This window comes from Nannobrachium achirus (genome assembly GCF_963921795.1).
Source record: "Nannobrachium achirus genome assembly, chromosome: 24".
Classification (NCBI taxonomy): Eukaryota; Metazoa; Chordata; class Actinopteri; order Myctophiformes; family Myctophidae; genus Nannobrachium; species Nannobrachium achirus.
This window is the reverse complement of record NC_137831.1, coordinates 35,425,069-35,445,469: the sequence shown is the minus strand read 5'-3', so window position 1 is coordinate 35,445,469 and position 20,401 is coordinate 35,425,069. Positions and strand designations below refer to the sequence as shown.

General features: G+C 42.0%; 2 protein-coding genes across 4 annotated transcripts in view; both read right to left on the bottom strand.

The window, feature by feature from the left end:
• LOC308309304 (C-type lectin domain family 10 member A-like) overlaps positions 1 to 20,401 on the bottom strand; it is a 281,075-nt gene that overhangs the window by 39,349 nt on the left and 221,325 nt on the right. The gene's annotated exons all lie outside the window — the stretch shown is intronic.
• The window catches only part of LOC308280255 (NACHT, LRR and PYD domains-containing protein 3-like), a 33,607-nt gene that overhangs the window by 4,923 nt on the left and 8,283 nt on the right, over positions 1 to 20,401 (bottom strand). Inside the window, exons 5-13 of the mRNA XM_080720516.1 lie at positions 20,347 to 20,400; positions 18,743 to 18,784; positions 16,204 to 17,971; positions 12,881 to 13,048; positions 11,850 to 12,017; positions 5,967 to 6,134; positions 4,563 to 4,730; positions 3,405 to 3,551; positions 1,748 to 1,794 (exon numbers count right to left, since the gene is read on the bottom strand). Coding sequence (XP_080576642.1) covers positions 1,748 to 1,794; positions 3,405 to 3,551; positions 4,563 to 4,730; positions 5,967 to 6,134; positions 11,850 to 12,017; positions 12,881 to 13,048; positions 16,204 to 17,971; positions 18,743 to 18,784; positions 20,347 to 20,400 — 2,730 coding nt within the window. The remainder of the gene's footprint in view (positions 1 to 1,747; positions 1,795 to 3,404; positions 3,552 to 4,562; positions 4,731 to 5,966; positions 6,135 to 11,849; positions 12,018 to 12,880; positions 13,049 to 16,203; positions 17,972 to 18,742; positions 18,785 to 20,346; position 20,401) is intronic.

Here is a 20,401-nt window from a genome sequence, read left to right as displayed (position 1 = left end):
CTTTTCATGTGAAGGACCACCAAAATGCACCCCCCCCCCCTCCCCCCAGAGGCAAAATTTTAGTTACAAATGTTTGCTTAAAACATACATATATTCAAAGATTTGCACAAATCTTCACGGCAGATCTACAAGCTCGCAGCGCGGCACTCGGTGCCGTGCTGTGAGCTTGTATATCTGCTATTTTTCAATAGCTATAGTATAAAATAATTAAGGCCCCTCCACCTTGGGCCCTAGTAACTCAGTCCCACTTTTCCCCCCCTTGTGACGCCCCTGCACTCGCTCCTCTGCTGAATATTGCTCGGTGACTCGCAGTCTATATTCTTCTTTGAATAGACCGGTGCTTTTCAAGTTCAACCAGTGGTCCCCACACCAGTGGTCCCCGGGGGCGTTCCAGGTGGTCCCCAGCTAAATGATGGAAAGTTGGTAAAGAAAATGGACCCTTACAGAAGTAAGCGTAAAATGAAACCAAGAGGATTTCATTTTACCCTTACAGTTAAGATCTTTACAAGGTTCCAATGATTTAATTATATCAAGAAAAGGTTTTTAGATTTTTAGGATTTAGTTTATTCAGGTTAATAAAGCATTGCAGCTGGTCTCTGTATGAGTCATAGTGGTGTCATTAAATTCTCTCTCTCGCCCCCCCAACTGAGAGACAGTGGGAATGTTACTCTTCTGTATGGATAAACTCCAGTCCCACATACAGTCTACAGTACACATACACTCCATGTATTGAAGTGATAATTATAAAGAGATAGTCATGTTTAAGTAATGCTTTTTGTGCGCGATATGGCTTGGAGCAGCTGTGCACATGGCGTGCGTGAGAGTGTGCGTGTGAGCACACAAAGCGTGCGAACACTGGGATGAGGCCGCCGTCAGCGGACGAAATTCTAGAATGAATACGAAAATCAACCTCACGTTATGTCAATCACGTTTGCACACTGCCGAACAGAGTTGTTCTTTTCAGATTTTCACAGCTCATCTCTCTCCTTGGCCAGAAAAAAGTATTTTACGGATTTCGGATTTCCTAAACGCAACGAAAAAACGTTGCAGTGTGCAACCAGCTTAACTTTCTTTAATTTTGACGGAGGAGCAGGTTAATTTAGGCTACATTATTGAGGAGAGGAAGAGTGTATCTGCCTGCAGTGCAGATCACCGGTGCAGCAAGCGCACTCGCACAGAACACACACACACACACACACACACACACACACACACACACACACACACACACACACACACACACACACACACACACACACACACACACACACACACACACACACACACACACACACACACAGAGGACAGGAGCGATGTTTTTCACAGCGTACCACTGTTTTGCTTCTGTTCTGTGTCTGAAAGTGAACGAACAGATGAAGCGAAGACGCATATTTTTTGCATAATCAGCGGCATATATTCATTATTGCGGGAGATTATGCGATCTTATAATCACATATTTCTGAAGGGTATAGATAATGACAAGATAATAACATTTTAGAGTGGAATTGCAGTAGTAGGCTATGTGGACACCACAGGTAGGCAGGATAAAACCCCTATACTAAGCTGGTGATTTGTATTAAAACACAGGAAGTAAGATTCTGTATCATTTTGGTTAATAGCAACATATCATAGTTGTGGTTATTATCATCTTAATACACAGTAGGATATGAATGAGTGAATGTCACATGCTGCTGTGTATATCAGCCGTTCATCATTTGATTTCAAGAATAACAGAATAAACACTTACACTTTCTCAAGCCTGGTTTCAGCATCTTCTCTCCGCCATGGTCAACACTGGGGGCGAAGGAGAGACAAAGTCAGGCCTGTATATTCTACAAACTAGATCAGAGTTCAAACATTTTGTATCAGGCTACCCCTGTACTTTCTGTTTAACCACTTAAACCCCATTATACCTATTCTGGGGGTAACATTGGTCTACAAGCTCACAACACGTCACATTGTGACACATTGTGAGCTTGTATATTGGCTATCTTTGGTGAAAGTGACTTGGTGTACTTTAGGCTGAAAAAGCATCAATGCACCAAGTAAAATTGAACTCAGATCCATTCTACTGGGTCTAAGTGGTTAAACTGAAGTTATATTGATACATTCAAAATATTATATTAAAGTATGCTGCAGCACCTCTGGACTCAAGGTACCCTGGGGCAGGGGTTTTCAAACCTTTTGGACTCAGGGCACACCTGTAAATAACTTTTTCATCCACGGCACCCCTGAATTACACTGTTCATTTTTAGAATCTTACATCATATTGGAGAAATATCCGTTTCCATCAGAACTGACTGAAAATAACGTTATACGTTTAACCACTTGTGGGGGGAAGGTTTACCAAAAATAGCCGATCTACAAGCTCACAACGCGTCACGTTGTGACGCGTTGTGCGCTCGTAGATCTGCTATTTTTGGTGAAGAGAGTTGTCGTAGATGGAAAAAGAACTCATCAAGTACAGTGCAAATCAGGTCTGTTTTACTAAGCATAGTGAAGGGATATTGATGTAGTGATATTGATGAATTCCAAATAGCCTATTATCAAATTATCTCGCGGCACCCCTGGACTGGCATCACGACACCCCAGGGTGCCCCGTCACCCACTTTGAAAACCCCTGCCCTAGGGTGCCATGGCACCCACTTTGAGAAGCCCTGAACTAGTTAATAGAAACAATGATTGGTAATGATTTTGACCATCAAACATAACACTTGCCATTATTCTGCCATGATTTTGGTAATTATTTGGCTATAGAGTGCCGCCATTCACTTGCGTTTAATTTGAAGAGCCCGGAAGTCCCGATCGTGTCCATGTTGTGGAAATTCACAGCCTTGTAATGGCGGCCGAGTATGTTTATTTTTACACAGAATTAAAAAATCCTAACCGAGGCCGATCGTTGCGGACCAGTGTTGACCTGAAAAAAAGCGGTTCTCAGCGTTTTGAAAGTAGATTCCGAGATAAAGCAGTTTCTTTGCATCAGCAATGAATAGGAGCCTATGGAGATTAGACGCTTCCTGATACTGTCGGCTGAGTTGGAACAAGGTGGGGAATATGTAGTGTTTTCGTTCACCAGCGGCCGCAGCAGTGCCTGTTTACTTGGTAACCATGGTAACCAGGTAACACGTTCCCAGCACCAAATCAAATGGGTTCAGATCTCTGAGCCAAGTCTCCTGAGGAGGCGCAATCTGAGGCCTGTCCTGGACAGGTGTCACCGGACATAAAAACCAACAATCATACAGCATCACTGTATGATTTGTTGTGGGCCACTGACGGTGTGGTACAAATACATTTTGACCATAACTGTTATACAGTAAAACCCCTACATGAATGAAAATGAATGAAAAGTTTGGGAAACCATGCTCTGACATATTTGCATTGAGTGACAGCAGGTCTCTTCATACCTGAGAGTCTCCAGTGGTAGAGCAGAGAGCTGCTCAGTGTCTCCTGGATGATTGTAATCTAAATCCAATACTTTGAGATGGGAGTTGGATCTCAGAGCTGAGACCAGATACGAACAGCCTTCATTTGTGATCATGCAGCCTGACAACCTACACAAACACAAACACAAACACACACACACACACACACACACACACACACACACACACACACACACACACACACACACACACACACAGAGAAACAATTTAGGCATTTAACAGACGCTCTTAATACAAGCAAGGTAATATATCAACATCAAATGCATAAAAATCTAAGAAAAGAATGTAGGTAGATGGGCTAAGGAGGAGTCTGACCACGGTAGAAGAAGTGAAATGAATGTCGCCACCCAATCACCCAGCAGGAAGACCGAGGCGTAAGAGGCCGGGGGGACGCACGGCCACACCAGGACGGGCGTCCATACCGACTGTCGAGCACCACTGTCTTTCAGTGCTCCAGGGTGACACCGATTGCATCCCACATGTTCTTCTAATGGTTTTAAATGTCTGTCAGTGTTTGTCATTCATAAAATCAGTCTGCAAGTGATTCAAACAAGCTCTCTGTTGTCCCAAATACATGTACCATTTGTCATTTAATATCATGTAGGCAAGGTTACTGAGCACAATAACTTTCCAATATTGGACAATTATTCTTTTTTACCCCTGTTTTAAATTTCCGTGCCACTCCCTTCTTCCCAACCATTGAATGTTTTTATGGTAAGATATGAGGAGGGAATAACTCACAACTTTGTTTATACTGCTCTGCCTAGCCTACAAATCATTAATTTAAACCCATACATGTGCATGCATGGACAGTTGGACACACATTCTCTAATGACTGTTTTCCTTTGTATAATTAAAACTAAATTGCTGCCATGTATACATATATGATCAATACTGATAGTGTCTGTAGTACAGGGGGGCTTTTCCATAGCAAAAGACAAAACTTTATTTGTTCAATAAATAAATGGTCTAAACTTATGAAACCTAACAAGTTGTCTTTGACAGCTTGACAGACCAATCAAAAAATATGCCTCCGTTTTCACACAAGAATCACAGACCTTCATCATGTTATATTATAATGCAAAATTGTCATCTGTCAACAGGTTCATGAATACTGACCTGAGGGTCTCCAGTGTACAGTGTGGACTCCCCAGTCCAACACAGAGCTGCTTAACGCCTGAATCGTGCAGATCGTTATTACTGAGATCCATTTCTTTCAAACCAGAGGAGCTGAGAGCTGATGATAATTCCTCACAACATCTCTCGGTCAGATTACAGCCACTCAGCCTGAAGAAACAGTAGGGATTACATCATTGTTTGGATTTTATGTTTCTATTAAAGAAACATCACATTATACATGAAAAAGATAAAGGTATTAGTATTAGTGGGGGCACATTTCAGTTAGTATTGTATTATTTTATAATTATGTCTGAGGATAATAATACAATCGGTTGAATGGGGTTATGGTTATTGGTTATCTTTCATTCTGTTAACTATCTATCTTTTAGTAAAATAAGTCAGGCCAGGATTTCATGGAACTCTCAGTAGGCTGCCACGACAAGATGATTTAAGTTGGGGCCAGATTATCTGTAGGCTACACAAAATATATTGTAGGCAAGGTTACTGAGCTCAATCATTTTCCAATATTGGACTAATTTATTTTGAAGCCTGCGCCACTACCTAATATGCATCCACTGAACATTTTTATTTTGCGGGATATGAGGAGGGAATAACTCTGTTTAAAAACATTGTTTCTACTGCTCTGCCTGGCCTAGAACTCATTCATTCAAACCAATGTTTCATACATGTGCATCATTTGTTTTGTTCAATTAACTCTACTACTGCCAGATTATTTATTTATTTATTGGGTCTGGTGCCATCAAAAAGCGGCTTACCTTTGCGACGTTATAGTAGATAGATAGACATTTATTTATTTATTATTATTATTTTTTTGATTGTGCAATAGTGCACTTTGGTCTGAGGGGGCCTCAGCAGAGGGCGGCCTCATGCGAGAATGAATGTGAATTGTCCTGCTATGTGTTGCCGTACATTCAGTGCAGTCACGGGCCACAGAGCCTCACAGCCAGAGGGAATAAACAAGGAAGTGAATTGGTCTCCGTTGATGTTAACGCATAATGGATTTTTTACACCATCACCGCGGAAAATGTGTTTACTGTACACAGCGGCGCGACCCCTCATCAGCTTACAGTCATCAGACGAGGTAAACGAACGAGCGCCGTATTGGCGCGCCGCGACCTGAAAAATTGGGGCGAACAGGAACGTTCAAAGCAGAATAAGAGTTAATCAGTGGCATAAACTTCTCTTTGTATTTGACAGCTTGATAGACCAATCACAATATACTTGATGCTCCCTCCCTTTTATATAATATAATATAGCTATAGTCTGTTTGCCCCCCCCCCCTCCTCCATCCCCCCAACACATAAAAAGAAAAGTAATTAGGATAAGCTCCATGTGTAATTATTCTTGAATTGTCATATGTTTAACAGATTCATGAATACTGACCTGAGGGTCTCCAATGTACAGTCTGGACTCCCCAGTCCAACACAGAGCTGTGTTACGCCTGAATCGTGCAGATCGTTGTTACTTAGATCCATTTCTTTCAAACCAGAGGAGCTGAGAGCTGATGATAAGTCCTCACAACATCTCTCTGTCAAGTTACAGCCACTCAGCCTGAGGAAACAATAGTGATTAACCCATTAAGACCTGAAACCACTTTAACCATAGGCTCCAACTATTAAAAAATAGCAGATGGACAAATATTTGCTTCTGGGATGTCCCTGGAACAATACATTTTGAGATGGGGGTCCGCGGTCCACGGGCTGCAAGCTTGTATATTATATTAACTCATTAACTGCCAAGGCACGAGTTTCACGAGTTATTACAGTACTCCCAGGCTGCCACAGCCCGAGTTTCCCGAGTTGGAAGCCATTTTGAAAAAAAAAAAAAAAAAATTTTTTTTTTTTTTTTTTTCAAAATTTTTTTTTATAAAAACATTTCTAAAAATGCCTCAAATGTATTAGTCATGATTGCAATTGCGAAATTGCTTGTTTAGCCCCATAACAAACACATCTTTCAAAATGTCAAAAATGGCTGTTTTGTCTGACTTTGAAGGCTTGTATCTCATGAATGCCTGAACGGATTTCCAAGCGGATTTTTTTGTTTGAAAGCTGTTAAAAAGTACTACACATATGGTGCATGATCTAGGCATGGGCGTGCACGATCCGTGCACTAAAAATTGATCCGTGCACTCGAAATTTAGGAAGGTGGCAGTGTTTGTTTTGTCTGACTTTGAAGGGGGGACGGGCCTCCATTCCGAAACCCCACCATTCCGAAACACCACCATTCCGAAACACCACCATTCCGAAATTTAAATTATTTTAACTTTCACCCACCTCCACCCACTTTACCTCACCCACGTTCACCACCCCACCCACCTCCAACCACTTTCCCCCTCCTCCACTCACTTCCTCCCACCTCCACCCACTTTCACTCACCTCCACCCACCCACCTCCACCAACTTTAACCCAGCCACCTCCACCCAATTTCACACACCTCCACCCACTTTTACTTTTACCCCCCCCCCCCCCCCCCCCCCCCCCCCCACCTCTACCCACTTTCACCCAACTCCACCCACTTTCTCCCACATCCACCCACTTTGGCTGGGTAAAAGTGGGTGGGCCTGGGTGAAAGTGGGTGGAGGTTGGGGGAAAGTGAATAGAGCTGGTTGAAAGTAGGTGGAGGTTGATGGAGTGGATGGAGGTGGGTGAAATTGAGCGGAGGTAGGTGGGGGTGGCTGAAACTGGTTGGATGTGGGTGAAAATGTGTGGAGGTGGGTGGGGATAGGTGAAAATGGTTGGAGGTGGGGAAAATGGGTGGATGTGAGTGAAAGTAGGTGGAGGTGTGTGGAGGTGGGTGAAAGCGGGTGAAGATGGGTGGGGTGGGTGGAGGGATCTGGATGGAGGTAGGTGAAAGTTAGTGGAGGTGGGTGGGGCTGGGTGAAACTTGGTGGATGTGGGTACAGGTGGGGGTGGAGGTTGGTTGGGAGGATGGAGGTGGGTGGGTGGGGTAGGTGAAAGTGGGTAGAGGTGGGTGGAAGTGGGTGGAGATGTGTGGAGTTGGGTGAAATTGGGTGGAGGTTGAGAGTGGGTGGGGGTGGGTGGAGGTGGGTGAAAGTGGGTGGAGGTTGGTGGGGGTGGATGGAGGTGGGTGAAAATGAAACTGCATATTCGGAATGGTGGTGTTTCTGATTTTCGGAATGGTGGGGTCTTATAGAACAATGGGAAACCCCACCATTCCGAATAATGGAAGTCAATCTTCGGAATGGTGGGGTTTCGGAATGGAGGTGTGTACCCCTTTGAAGGCTTCTATCTCATGAATACCTGAACGGATTTCCAAGCGGATTTTTTTGTTTGAAAGCTGTTAAAAAGTACTACACATATGGTGCATATATGGTGCATGGGCGTGCACAATCCGTGCACTAAAAATTGATCCGTGCACTAGAAATTTAAGAACGTGGCATCCTGGTACTTGGCGGCCATCTTGAAAAGGGCATTCAATGAGTTAAAGGAGCATGAAACCCTGCCGCTTAATTTGTTTTATGGGATTTCAAAACATGAAAAGAAATCTGAAATGTAGGCGTGGTTATCTGCTGCTGTGGGGGGAGGGGCGGAGTAATGCGCATATCATTGTGTTCTATCAAAGAGAAGCTGTCCGGCGTCCGCACTTGTTGCATTTGCATTTCGGAAACAAATTTAAAACCAGCCATTGGAGGTGTAAAAAGTATAAAGATTCGGCAACTCCATGTCCTATAACCAGGAAAAATGTGCTGTCTGAGCTTTTATCCATGTTTTTTTAACGTTTTCCAGCCTAGCTGCGTGCTCTGTGTGTGGAGTGGATTATCCGTGGGGAGAGCCGGAGGCTGAGTGTTTCTACATCGCAGTATTAATATACTTCCAACATGTAACAAGTGTTACTTTCCACCACTGAGTCGAACAGCAACAGAACAGCAACAGCCCTGCCCCACAGACCACGGTCGAGACAGCAGCCGCAGGCACAACAGTGTATTTTGTGAGCGGTCTGTTGACGGAGTCCCTGCTCTCCTCTCTGGCTGTAAGCAGCCTACAGTGAAACCACGCCCCCCATTGATACAAATATACTATATACTATATAAAACAAACATTAATATTAATTAGATAAGCCACGTCAAGCCGAACTAATGGTACACAGTCGTACACTAATGGGTCATTTACATTTCATTGTTAGCTCGGCAAAGGGAACTTTCTCATATGACAACTGTGTTTATAACTAAAACCCCTACGGCACCTATTGGTCAAATATCCCAGTCTGCATGCGTGTGTATTAAGGCTGGGCAATATATCGAAAATGTACCTATATCGAGGTATCAACATGCGAGGTATACATATCAACGAAGACGGCTTGAAATGAGGTATTGGTTTATCTGTCAAATTAATTAACAGACACACTATGCATGCACATAGCACATGCAAAAAAGAAGTCCATCTGTAACCAGGTGTGGTTAATTCAATAAAACCATTGTTGGAAAATGTTAATAAGGCATAAAATGTGTTTTGTGCAGTGTGCAGTGTGCATGCATGGATATGCTATTCATTATCGGAGTTAGGCAGGCAGTGGACCTAAAGCAGAAAAAACATTGAAAACTATGTAATGCAATTGTTTTTACTAATATCGTACTATCAATATCGAGGTATTCAACAACGTTATCGAATATTGAAGGTTTTCCTAATATCGCCCAGCCTTAGTGTGTATACACGCGTAAAGGTATATTAATCTTGGGACATTACCCGATTGAATCATTGGCTGGTTTCGTGATTTGTCTCAAATCTTTCGCTGCCTTTCAACAAAACCCTATTTGATAAGGATGCCAACATGTTACTGAGTATAGAGAATGTGAAAGTATTGTAATCGGTTCTTTATTCCGAGTTTAGGGTAAGGGTTAGAGATAGGGTTAGTGTCGGAATGGAGATATGTCGGAAAGGAGACATGTCGGAGTGGCGGGGTGTAACCACGATGCCGAATGCGGACATTCCCACTTGCGGAAATTCCTTTTACTTGGATTGGTGATACGTCAGAGAATTAACCATGGATTTATCAACCGTGTATGTTATGTACGCTGCTGGCTACAAACAGATCTGCGTGCGTGTGGGGCTCAAAACCAAGCATGTGCGCGTATGAAAGCATTAAACAATTGGAGGGGTATTGTCATAGTTCTGAGTTTGTGTCAAAACTAAAAAGATTTAAAAAAATTGCTATCCTTCCACTTTTAACTTTGTGCAGACAACATGTTGCTTTCTCTCTCTCTCTCTCTCTCTCTCTCTCTCTCTCTCTCTCTCCCTCCTCTTCACACAGACGCAGCGACCAGCTGTTTCATACGTGCGCTCTTCAAAGAAGAGAAGTCAAATCCTTAGCATTCATATATATCCATTTCATTGAAAGTGTAAGTGTAAATGTAACCATTATCCTACCAAACCCTGTTTTTGTAAGTAAACCAAAGGAAGCTTAACCAGTACCTACACGTTAAGTTTACAGCATTGACATTTTAATGCTCATTTAGAAGACATGGAATCCCCACGGCTGTGGGAGATGCTGCTGACTCTGCTGAGTCCGGAGGGGAGAGAACAGCCAATGAAATAGCAGTAAAACTATCAGTAATTTTGACCTTAGTCCCTTTGTGTGGTAGGTGGAGGTTTCACAGTCACGCTAGTGTTAATGAACAATATGTTAATATTTTCTTTTTCTGTAAAATAAACATTTCATCAAAAGTTCATAACACGACGCGCTACGCCTTGTACACTTGTAGCTCTGCTATTTCCACAGAATGTTTATACTACTCTGCCTAGCCTATAACTCATTCATTCATTCAAACCAATGTTTGATACATTAGCATGCATGCACACATCATTTGTTTTCTTTATTAAATTAAAACTAAATTGCTGCCTACATGTATACAAATATATGGTCAATACCAGTAAGACTCCCTAATCGGGAGATAAGCGACTGTCAGGTCGCAGCGTGATTTTAGGGCAAAATCTGTAGGAGCAGTGTCCAAAAATGTGTTTGAAAAAATCGGCCAGATGGTGGCACTATATGGGACAGATCCATGTTGATGACATGAGTGTAGACATACTGTGTACCGATTTGCGTGATTTTAGGGCAAAATCTGTCGGAGCACTGTCCAAAAATGTTTTTGAAAAAATCTGCCTGATGGTGGCGCTATATGGGACAGATCCATGTTGATGACATGAGTGTAGACATACTGTGTACCGATTTGCGTGATTTTAGGGCAAAATCTGTTGGAGCAGTGTCCAAAAATGTGTTTGAAAAAATGGGCCTGATGGTGGCGCTATATGGGACCGATTCATGTTCACGGCTCTCTTGGCGCCGCCGAGGCGGACGCGTGGGTACCGGCCCCGGCTCTCCCGGTCGCTCCTAGCCCGAGTTACGGCATTTTATGTGCGCTGCAGTGGCGGGGGTCCTCCACTAGGGGCATCCATGCTGGAGCACCAGGAGTCGGTGGTTCCCGGGAATTCCCCGTGAACAGCCCCGTTTGGGTGGTCATTTTTGCAGTTTTTGGCGGCGGCGGAAGGGGGTCCCTGGAGCTCCGGGGGTCCCTGGTGGGGTGGAGGTTGTGGATTGGCAGGCAAGGAGTGTGTGTGCAAAGTTTGGCATGGATTGGGGCAACGGTGGCGGAGATATGAGTTGGGGAAAAGTGTGACGTGACGGACAGACTGACAGACTGACGGACAGACTGACAGACAGCCGGTGGAGGTTTTGGTAGTAACTGCGACCTGACGGTCGCAACAAATGACAATCAAAGATGATGCTGGGAGGAGACCTGGTAGTGTCTGTAGTGCAGGGGGGCTTTCACACTTTTTTTGTTCAATTAATCAATGGGCCAAACAGTGTTGAAAAATATTTGTCGACTATCAAAATGAAAGCTAAATAAAAACTAAGCTATGAAGACTAAAACTAATAAAAACTAGATTAAAATGTTAGGGAGGGAGATCCAATATAACTAAAAGAAATGTTGCAGTGTTGTGCTTTGAAAACAGCAGATCTATAAAGTCACAATGCGTCGCGCTGCGACATGTTGTGAGCTTGTAAATCTAAATCTAAATTTGCTATCAAAATCAACACTACTCAAAAAGGTGTCTTAGCATTTAAAAGCTTGCCTCATGCTCTCTCCCCTTTCACACAAGAATCATATCACTTCATTATTTTATATTATATACTATAGCTATTGGCTGTGTGCCACCCCAACACACAAAACAGAAAAGTAATTAGAATAAGCTCCATGTGTAATTACTCTTGAATTGTCATCTGTTGAACATGTTCATGAATACTGACCTGAGGGTCTCCAGTGTACAGTCTGGACTCCCCAGTCCAACACAGAGCTGTGATACGCCTGAATCGTGCAGATTGTTACTACTTAAATCCATTTCCTTCAAACAAGAGGAGCTGAGAGCTGATGATAAGTCCTCACAACATCTCTCTGTCAGGTTACAGCCACTCAGCCTGTAACAAACAGTAGGGATTACATCATTGTTTGTATTGTATGTTTCTATTAAAGAAACATTATACATGAACAAGATCCAGGTATTAGCATTAGTGGGAGCACATTTCAGTTAGTATTGTATTATTTTATCATTACTTCTGAGGATAATAATAAAATCAGTTGAATGGGGTTATGGTTATCTCTCATTCTGTTAACTATCTAAATAGTAAAATAAGTCAGGCCAAGATTTCATGGAACTCTCAGTAGGCTGCCATGACAAGATGATTAAAGTTGGGCCAGGTTGCCTGTAGGCTACACAAAATATATTTTAGGCAAGCTTACTGAGCAATACTTTTCCAATATTGGACTAATTTATTTTTGAAGTCTGTGCCACTCCCTAATTTCCATCCACTGAGCGTTTTATTGTGGGATATGAAGAGGGAATAACTCTGTTTAAAAACATTGTTTCAACTGCTCTGCCTAGCCTAGACCTCATTAATTCAAACCAATGTTTGAGCTATTAAAACTACATTGCTGCCTACATGTATACAAATACATGATCAATACAAATTACACTCAAGGGTGATGCTGGGAGGAGGCCTGGTAGTGTCTGTAGTACAGGGAGGCTTTCACATAGGAAAAGGACAAACACTTTGTTTTGTTCAATTAATCAGTAGCCCAAACTTGTCTTTGTATTTGACAGCTTGATAGACAATGCTCCCTCCCTTTTATATAATATAATACCGTTATAGTCTGTCCCCCCCCCCCCCCCCCCCCCCTCCCCCCTCCTTCCCAAAGACATAAAAAGAAAGGTAATTAGGATAAGCTCCATGTGTAATTACTTTTGAATTGTCATCTGTTGAACAGATTCATGAATACTGACCTGAGGGTCTCCAGTGTACAGTGTGGACTCCCCAGTCCAACACAGAGCTGTGTTACGCCTGAATCGTCCAGATCGTTATTACTTAGATCCATTTCTTTCAAACCAGAGGAGCTGAGAGCTGATGATAAATCCTCACAACATCCCTCTGACAGGTCACAGCCACTCAGCCTGAAGAAACAACAGAGATTAAATCAATCTACGTTAAAATGTCATCAAAAGCGTTGCAAAGCATTGCAAACTTCTGAGATCTGCTATTTCCATCAATGTGTGCCTACTATGATATTCCCGGACACTTGGCTTCATTATGTTGAACATATCTGGTTATTAGTCACATTCAATGTAACGTTGAATGACTCACAAAAACAAATTGCATTGTATTCCTTATATTTTTCATGATTTACCATTACTCCTGAGGAAAAATCAATTGATGGGGGGTTATATTTTTCCCATTCACTCAATATCTTTGTTTGGGTCAAGTAGCCAAAGTCTTAATTAGTCAAAGTCTTAATTAGTTTACTAATTTCCTCATCACTTTGCTCATGTTCTTCATCACAAACACACACAGGGTTTCCTGCAGCACTTTACAGGCCAGGCGCCCCGCCCCCCCAAGGGTCTTACATTTTTTTGGAGCTGTGTGAAGCACAGGCTCCCTATACGTGGCTGTGTGGGTCTGTGTGTCTGTGTGTCTGTGTGTGTGTATGTAGCCTGAACTTCCTAAACTTCGGCACGCCACTAGTCCCACAGTTTTGCCACCACACACTCGCGCCATATGTCAAATCGACCGGCTTACTCGGGAATCGTGGGCTATTACTTTTCTAAGAGAAAGGTTCTATAGTTTAATTTATTAGTGAATTAATTTTCCCCATTGACTTATAATGGGAATCGCAAAAACTCACATTCAATTATTTGTCTCTCGCAAACCATAGGGGCTAGAGTTTCAAGACTTGGAGAGGAGGTTCATAATGATTTCAAGGATTAAATGAAAAATAATTGTGTCATTTGGCCGCATGGTGGCGCCATAACACCCCACTTTACGTTTTGGCCTGTAACTCTTGAACCGTAGGTCGGAAAATTAAAAATATTTTTTCCCTGGATTCCTTGGGCCATGACGCATCTCCCCATATAGGCCACGCCCATTTGCGCCATGATAGATTGTCCGCCATCTTGAATTTTCTCCAAAACACACTTTTTGCTCCTTTTCCTACATATTTTCTTCAAATGTCACAAAAATCGGTACACATGATCCACACACACACACACACACACACACACACACACACACACACACACACACACACACACACACACACACACACACACACACACACACACACACACACACAGCTCCACTTCACACGGGTGTGATTTTTTTCTTTTTTTCAAAAAAACCTTTTGGACCTCCAACAATGTACTAGGCATGATCGCGATCGCGAAATTGCATGTTTAACCCCATACCAACCCTATCTTTCAAACATGGCAGCCATGTTTGTTTACATTTGAAGAAAACATAAGGGCTGCTATCTCCTGAATGCCTGAACGGATTTCCAAGCGGATGTTTTTGTTTGAAAGCTGTGAAAAGCGTGTACATGCATAGTGCATATGTGCACGAATTCGTACACCAGCGTGCACACTATTTTTTTAACCCTTTGGTGGCGAACCGGCAATATAAGAGGTCCCACTTTACATATGGCACCAAAGAAGTTAAAGGACAGCTTCTTTTTTTATGTATGTTAATGTATTAATGTATGTTTTATAGTATAAACATTTATATCTCCAAAGTAGAGGTCTTCGGACCTGCCCGAGATCCGAAATTACCCGCGATCCGACCCGCCCCGAGCCGGGTAACGGGGCCATTTTTGAGCATTTACCGAGCGGGGGGGGGGCCGGGGCCGGGGCCGTCTGCCCCGGTTCCCGGGTATCTGATAGTGAAGTCGCCGGTTCCTGTTACCCCAGTGGAGCCGAGTCAGGCCGAGATTGAATGAAAGAGAACGCAACAACTGCACCAAATAGATAACGCCACACGATGGCACTAAAGATGCAGCATGTAATCTGATGCATTGGTTGTGAGAAGTTTACAACTCACTCAGTCACAACAACACTGTATCAGTTGGATTGTTATTATTATCAAAGATATTAACGTAACGTTTTGGTTAACGGTTTACAATGGAGCTGTCATTGCGTGTTGTCATGCTCTGCAGAGCAAAATGGACACTCAAAGCAGAAACATATAATGAACAACATATGCGACAGAAAACGATAGCATTAGCATTGGCTAGCCAAAGAAGAAGGAATACATAAAACATGGATTTATTTGTATTTACAAACTGTCCGCATTGACTTACTGGTCTGGGAAAAGATCATTTTTGACGAGAGGCACAGCGACATCAACAGCCGCACCATGGCGACGTTAGGTAAGAAATATGTCTGATACAACTCTTAATATAATAACGTTGGCATTCTTTCATTTCGGGGCCACAGGTTCGGGTCTCGGATCTCTCGTTCTGCTCGGGTATCGGATCAAATTTTTCTAATAACAGGTGGGGCCGTTCGGATCGGATCCATCATGTCTCGGGGCTGCTCGGGTAACGGTTCTCAAATTCCAAATGATAGACGGGGCCATATGGGTCCGGGTCCATTTCCCCCGGGTCCTTTTGGGTTCGGGTAGTTCAAATTGGACCTGTGAAGACCTCTACTCCAAAGAAACAAGTAACTAAAGTTAACTTTGTAAGAGTAAAAGTAAAATATTTCGATCCCAGATGTAGTGGAGTAAATAAGTACTGAAAACAGGAAATACTCAAGTAAAGTACAAATACCTGAAAATCTCCTTTGTACAGTACTTACAGTAAGTAAATCTACTTAGTTACTTTACACCAATGTTTTTTTTTTTTTTTACTGTGCTGTAGACTATTTATATGGCACGAGTGCTGGTTGATTAACCTTGGGGAAAAAAACAAGTTACACTGTCCTGTGAAAAACGTATTTATTCAATGTTGAATAAATGTGGATGATAGCATGTAGTTGTGTTTTCCGTCATCATGGGCACATGCATGTGTTTTTATAGGGCACAAATAAGAATTAATATTAAAAATTAAGTGAATTAATTACCCAAATTAATTAATAAATTATCAAAAAAGTTTGTCGCACGCGCAACACTTTTTCCTGCAGGAAACCCTGACACAAGTTGTAAGCTGGTAGATCTGTACTTTTTGCTATTTGTCATACAACAAAGTATGTAGGGTTTTATTAATAGTTAAATGCTTGTATTTTCTTATCTCTAAAAGAAAGATGGTGTAATATAATTAATGTATCCTCAGTTCACTTACAAAGCTCTATTAGAGGCTTTGATCACTGGTAGCAGCCCCAGTAAAGCTTCCTCTGAAGCTTGGTATTTCTTCAGGTCAAACACGTCCAGCTCCTTTCCTGATGATAGCAACATGAAGGCCAGAGCTGACCACTGAGCAGGAGAGAGTTGTTTTTCAGAGAGACTTCCTGAGGTCAGGTACTGTTGGATCTCCTTCTCTAGAGAATGATCATTCATCTCATTCAGACAGTGGAACAGATTAATGGTTTTCTCTGAAGAGGGATTCTCCCTGATCTCCTTCTTGATATACATGATTGTTTCCTCATTGGTATGTGACATACTTCCTGTCTCTCCCAACAGTTCTTGTAAGAGAGTCTGATTGGTTTCCACTGAAAGGCCCAGCAGGAATCGGAGGAACAAGTCCCAATGTCCATCTGGACTCTGTATGGCCTTGTCTACAGCACTCTGGTAGAGGTGATTCATGTCAGGGTTGGGCAGCATGGGGGTTGTTTGTGATTCTGACAAATGGTTGACACCAGTTTTGATGAATGAGACAAAGACATAAAGAGCAGCCAGAAACTCCTGAACACTCAGATGGACAAAGCAGAACACCTCCTCCTTGAGCCACCCGCCCTTCATCTCTTTAAACATCAGTGTGAACACTCCTGAGTACCGTGCTGCATCGTTGATATCAATGCCACTATCTTTCAAGTCTGCTTCAGTGAAGATCAGGTTACCTTTCTTGAGCTGTTCAAAAGCCAGTTTTCCCAGAGACAGCAAGTCACATGGTGTCGTTTTAACATGATACTTGTCCTCCCTGTGTTTAGTCTGAACCTTCATGAAGTGGAGGTACATATTAGTCAGGGTTGTTGGCAATGTTCGCTGCTTCACTGTTTTCCACACGTCCTGGATAACTGCAGCAATGATCCAACAGAAGACTGGAATGTGACACATGATGTAGAGGCTTCGTGACTTCTGGATGTGTGAGATGACTGTTTTGGCCTGATTCTTATCATCACTGAATCTCTTCATGAAGAACTGCTCCTTCTGAATTTCAGAAAACCCTCTCACCTCTGTCACCCTGTCAACATACTCTCTAGGGATCAAATGGGCTGCTGCAGGTCGTGTGGTTATCCAGATGCGAGCAGAAGGAAGCAGGTTTCCATTAATGAGGTTTGTTAGGAGCACATCCAGTGAAGTTTGCTTTGTGACATCAGTACATTCCTCATTATTCTCATTTTCGAAGTTAAGAGAATTCCTCCACTCATCTAAACCATCAATGATGAACACAACTTGGGACTCTTTGAAACTGCGGATAACTGCTTCATTGGTTGGTACACCAAAAAAGTCATGAAGAAGTTCCACCAAGCTGTAATTCTTCTCCCTCTTCAAATTCAGCTCTCGGAAAGTTAATGGAAAGATGAAGTGGATATCCTGGTTGGCTTTGTCTTCTGCCCAGTCCAGCGTGTACTTCTGAGTTGAGACTGTTTTACCAATGCCAGCCACTCCCTTTGTCATCACTAATCTGATTGGATTATGTTGTCCAGGTAACGGTTTAAAGATGTCTTCTAATTTGATTGATGTTTCTGGTCTGGCTGGTTTCCTGGATGCTGTTTCAATCTGTCTGACCTCATGCTCCAGATTGACCTGTCCACTCCCTCCCTCTGTGATGTAGAGCTCTGTGTATATCTTATTCAGAAGTGTTTTTTGTCCTTTTGTCATCCACTCCAACAAACACTGAAACTTCTCCCTCAGAATAGACTTAAGTTGTTTTTGCCACTCAACAGCTTCTAAAGGACAAAACAGAGGGCATCATTAAGTGCATGTTATGGTAAATGTGCTATCAAATGAGAGGTCTTGATCATTTAAAATGTAAATAGGAACATGTGTCTGCCGCTGTGGCTGCCGTAGTCTATGTTAAAGTCTATAATTTGATGTCAGATTATATAATAAATTGAAAATGATGAACCACTTGAGCCCTATATACATAATTCGTCATACTATAAATATCTGCTTTAGGTTGTGTATTTTTGCTATGGATGGGGAAGAATATGCCAATGCGACAAAAAAATAAAAAATATTATTGAACTTACTCTATCTATCTATGGTGTGAATAATCAATAGAGGAAAAAAAAACATTTTGGGGGTTAACTATTCCTTTAACCCTATATTGTGATTTTATCAAATCAAGAGAGAGAGAGACCCACAAAGATAATTTATCTATAATTGTACAGTGTTCCAGTTCCAACTTGTTTATCCTGTATTGTGCATGAGTTGTCAGGATTTGTGAAGAGTTTGTCTGACTGCTGAATTGTTTATTGTCCACACGATGGAGGACAGTATTACAGTGTCCATGTTTAACGAATAACAGCAAAATCAAATAACACATTTGGTTGTAAACTTCTAAATAAAACACATGTTATTGTGGATTTGGAATAAAAACTGAATGTCAATGTAGGACCAAAATAAGCAAACTGGTTGCTGAAACCGTTTGTGTTTAAGTATCAGTTAAAATAATTGTAATAAACAATAGACAAGTAGCAGAAGAGAAACATACATACCAGGTGCAAGAACGACATTCGCATTTGATGTTAAGGGAATTCCTAGGATACAAACATGCGCGCGCGCACGCACGCACGCACGCACGCACGCACGCACGCACGCACGCACGCACACACACACACACACGTACGTCAACAATTTCCCTGAACAAGTGCGAAGCAGTTCTCTGGGTGTGATGCTAAATTAGAGCTCTGCATGCAACAGAAATACAAGTGTATTTTACAAAGAAAGACAGAGAATAAATGTTGTTCCTCTCATAGTAAAGAAATCAGTCCTAATAATGTGATCCTACTTTTAGACACAGGAGGATGAGCATGTTGTCATTATTCATGGAGCTCAGGAGTCATCAACAAAGAAGTCTCCTTGTCCGTGGCAAATTTGAGATTTTCTGTTTTACACACCATCATAATGCTCATATTTTAATCATAATACCCAATTACTGAATGTCAAGTGTACAGGGTTCCTTCAGAAAATGACAATGATTTACTACGACACTATGGCACATTTACTATGAAATGGTACGAGTGGTACTCAAACGTTTTAAGTGCAAGGACCCCCATAACTCTGAGAGTGTACAAATGGTTCCATTTGAATACTCTGAGTTACAGACCTGTTATGGTCATTCAGGGCTAGCTCATGATGTGACGTGTCGTGAGCTTGTAGATCTGCTATTTTCGCACGACACCATTGTGTGACGAAGTATAAAGTAATGCACATTATTCATCGTTTTGTTTATTTGTAACGTTTCTCGATTAATGGATTAATAAAGAAGTAATCAATAATCGCTGAGACAATGTTAGTTGCAGCTCTACAACACAGTGATTACTAACACAATTACGTATTCTGACTTTATAACAACTCTGCCAGTTGTCACAGTCAGCAGGAACAATAATTCCTGATGATTGGAGAACATATCATGTGTTATGGTTGTTATGCTCATCCCTATGGATACTAATATTATTTTCATAATGACAATAATATGTCTTCACAGCAGAGTTGGTTTAACCCATTAAAACCGTGAAGTCTGCTGATTGTTTATAATCAGCCTAGCCTCCTACTGTCCAATCACAGCTATGCTGGTCATTACCAAAGCAGCCACATTTCTCTACACTCCAATCAGAGCTCACACTCTTACCAGGGTGGCTCCTTTAAATATGGCTTCGGATCTCTACTTCTCTTGCCGCCTGCCACATTCCTGCTGCTGCTTGATTCCTGATTCTATGTCTGATGTTTGAAGTCAATCTGTCAATGTATTGCTTAGGCCTGCTCTACCTATGGGGGGTTTGCTTAGTGTTGCCTGATTATGCTTAGTATGATGCTAAAGCTAAATCTAAGGTGGATCCCAAGTTTAACTGTATTCCATTTGTTGCAATAAATGGTCAAATCTACTTTGACTGAACTGCTATAAGTGAAGACAGTGTTCAGGAATCCCTTGTTTTTATTTTTTGTTTTTTTAATCTCTTTTCAAGTTCATAACTCCTACTCACCTGTCCAATTCAATAGATGCGCAAAAGGACTTTTTCTATTCATAAATTAATTGGAGGTTCAACTGCAAACCAATAAGTCACATCACAAAATACACAAATAACATTCTCACACTCACCTTCTTCAGGATCATCCACAGGCACACGTGAGAAAAACCTCTTCTTTATACGATC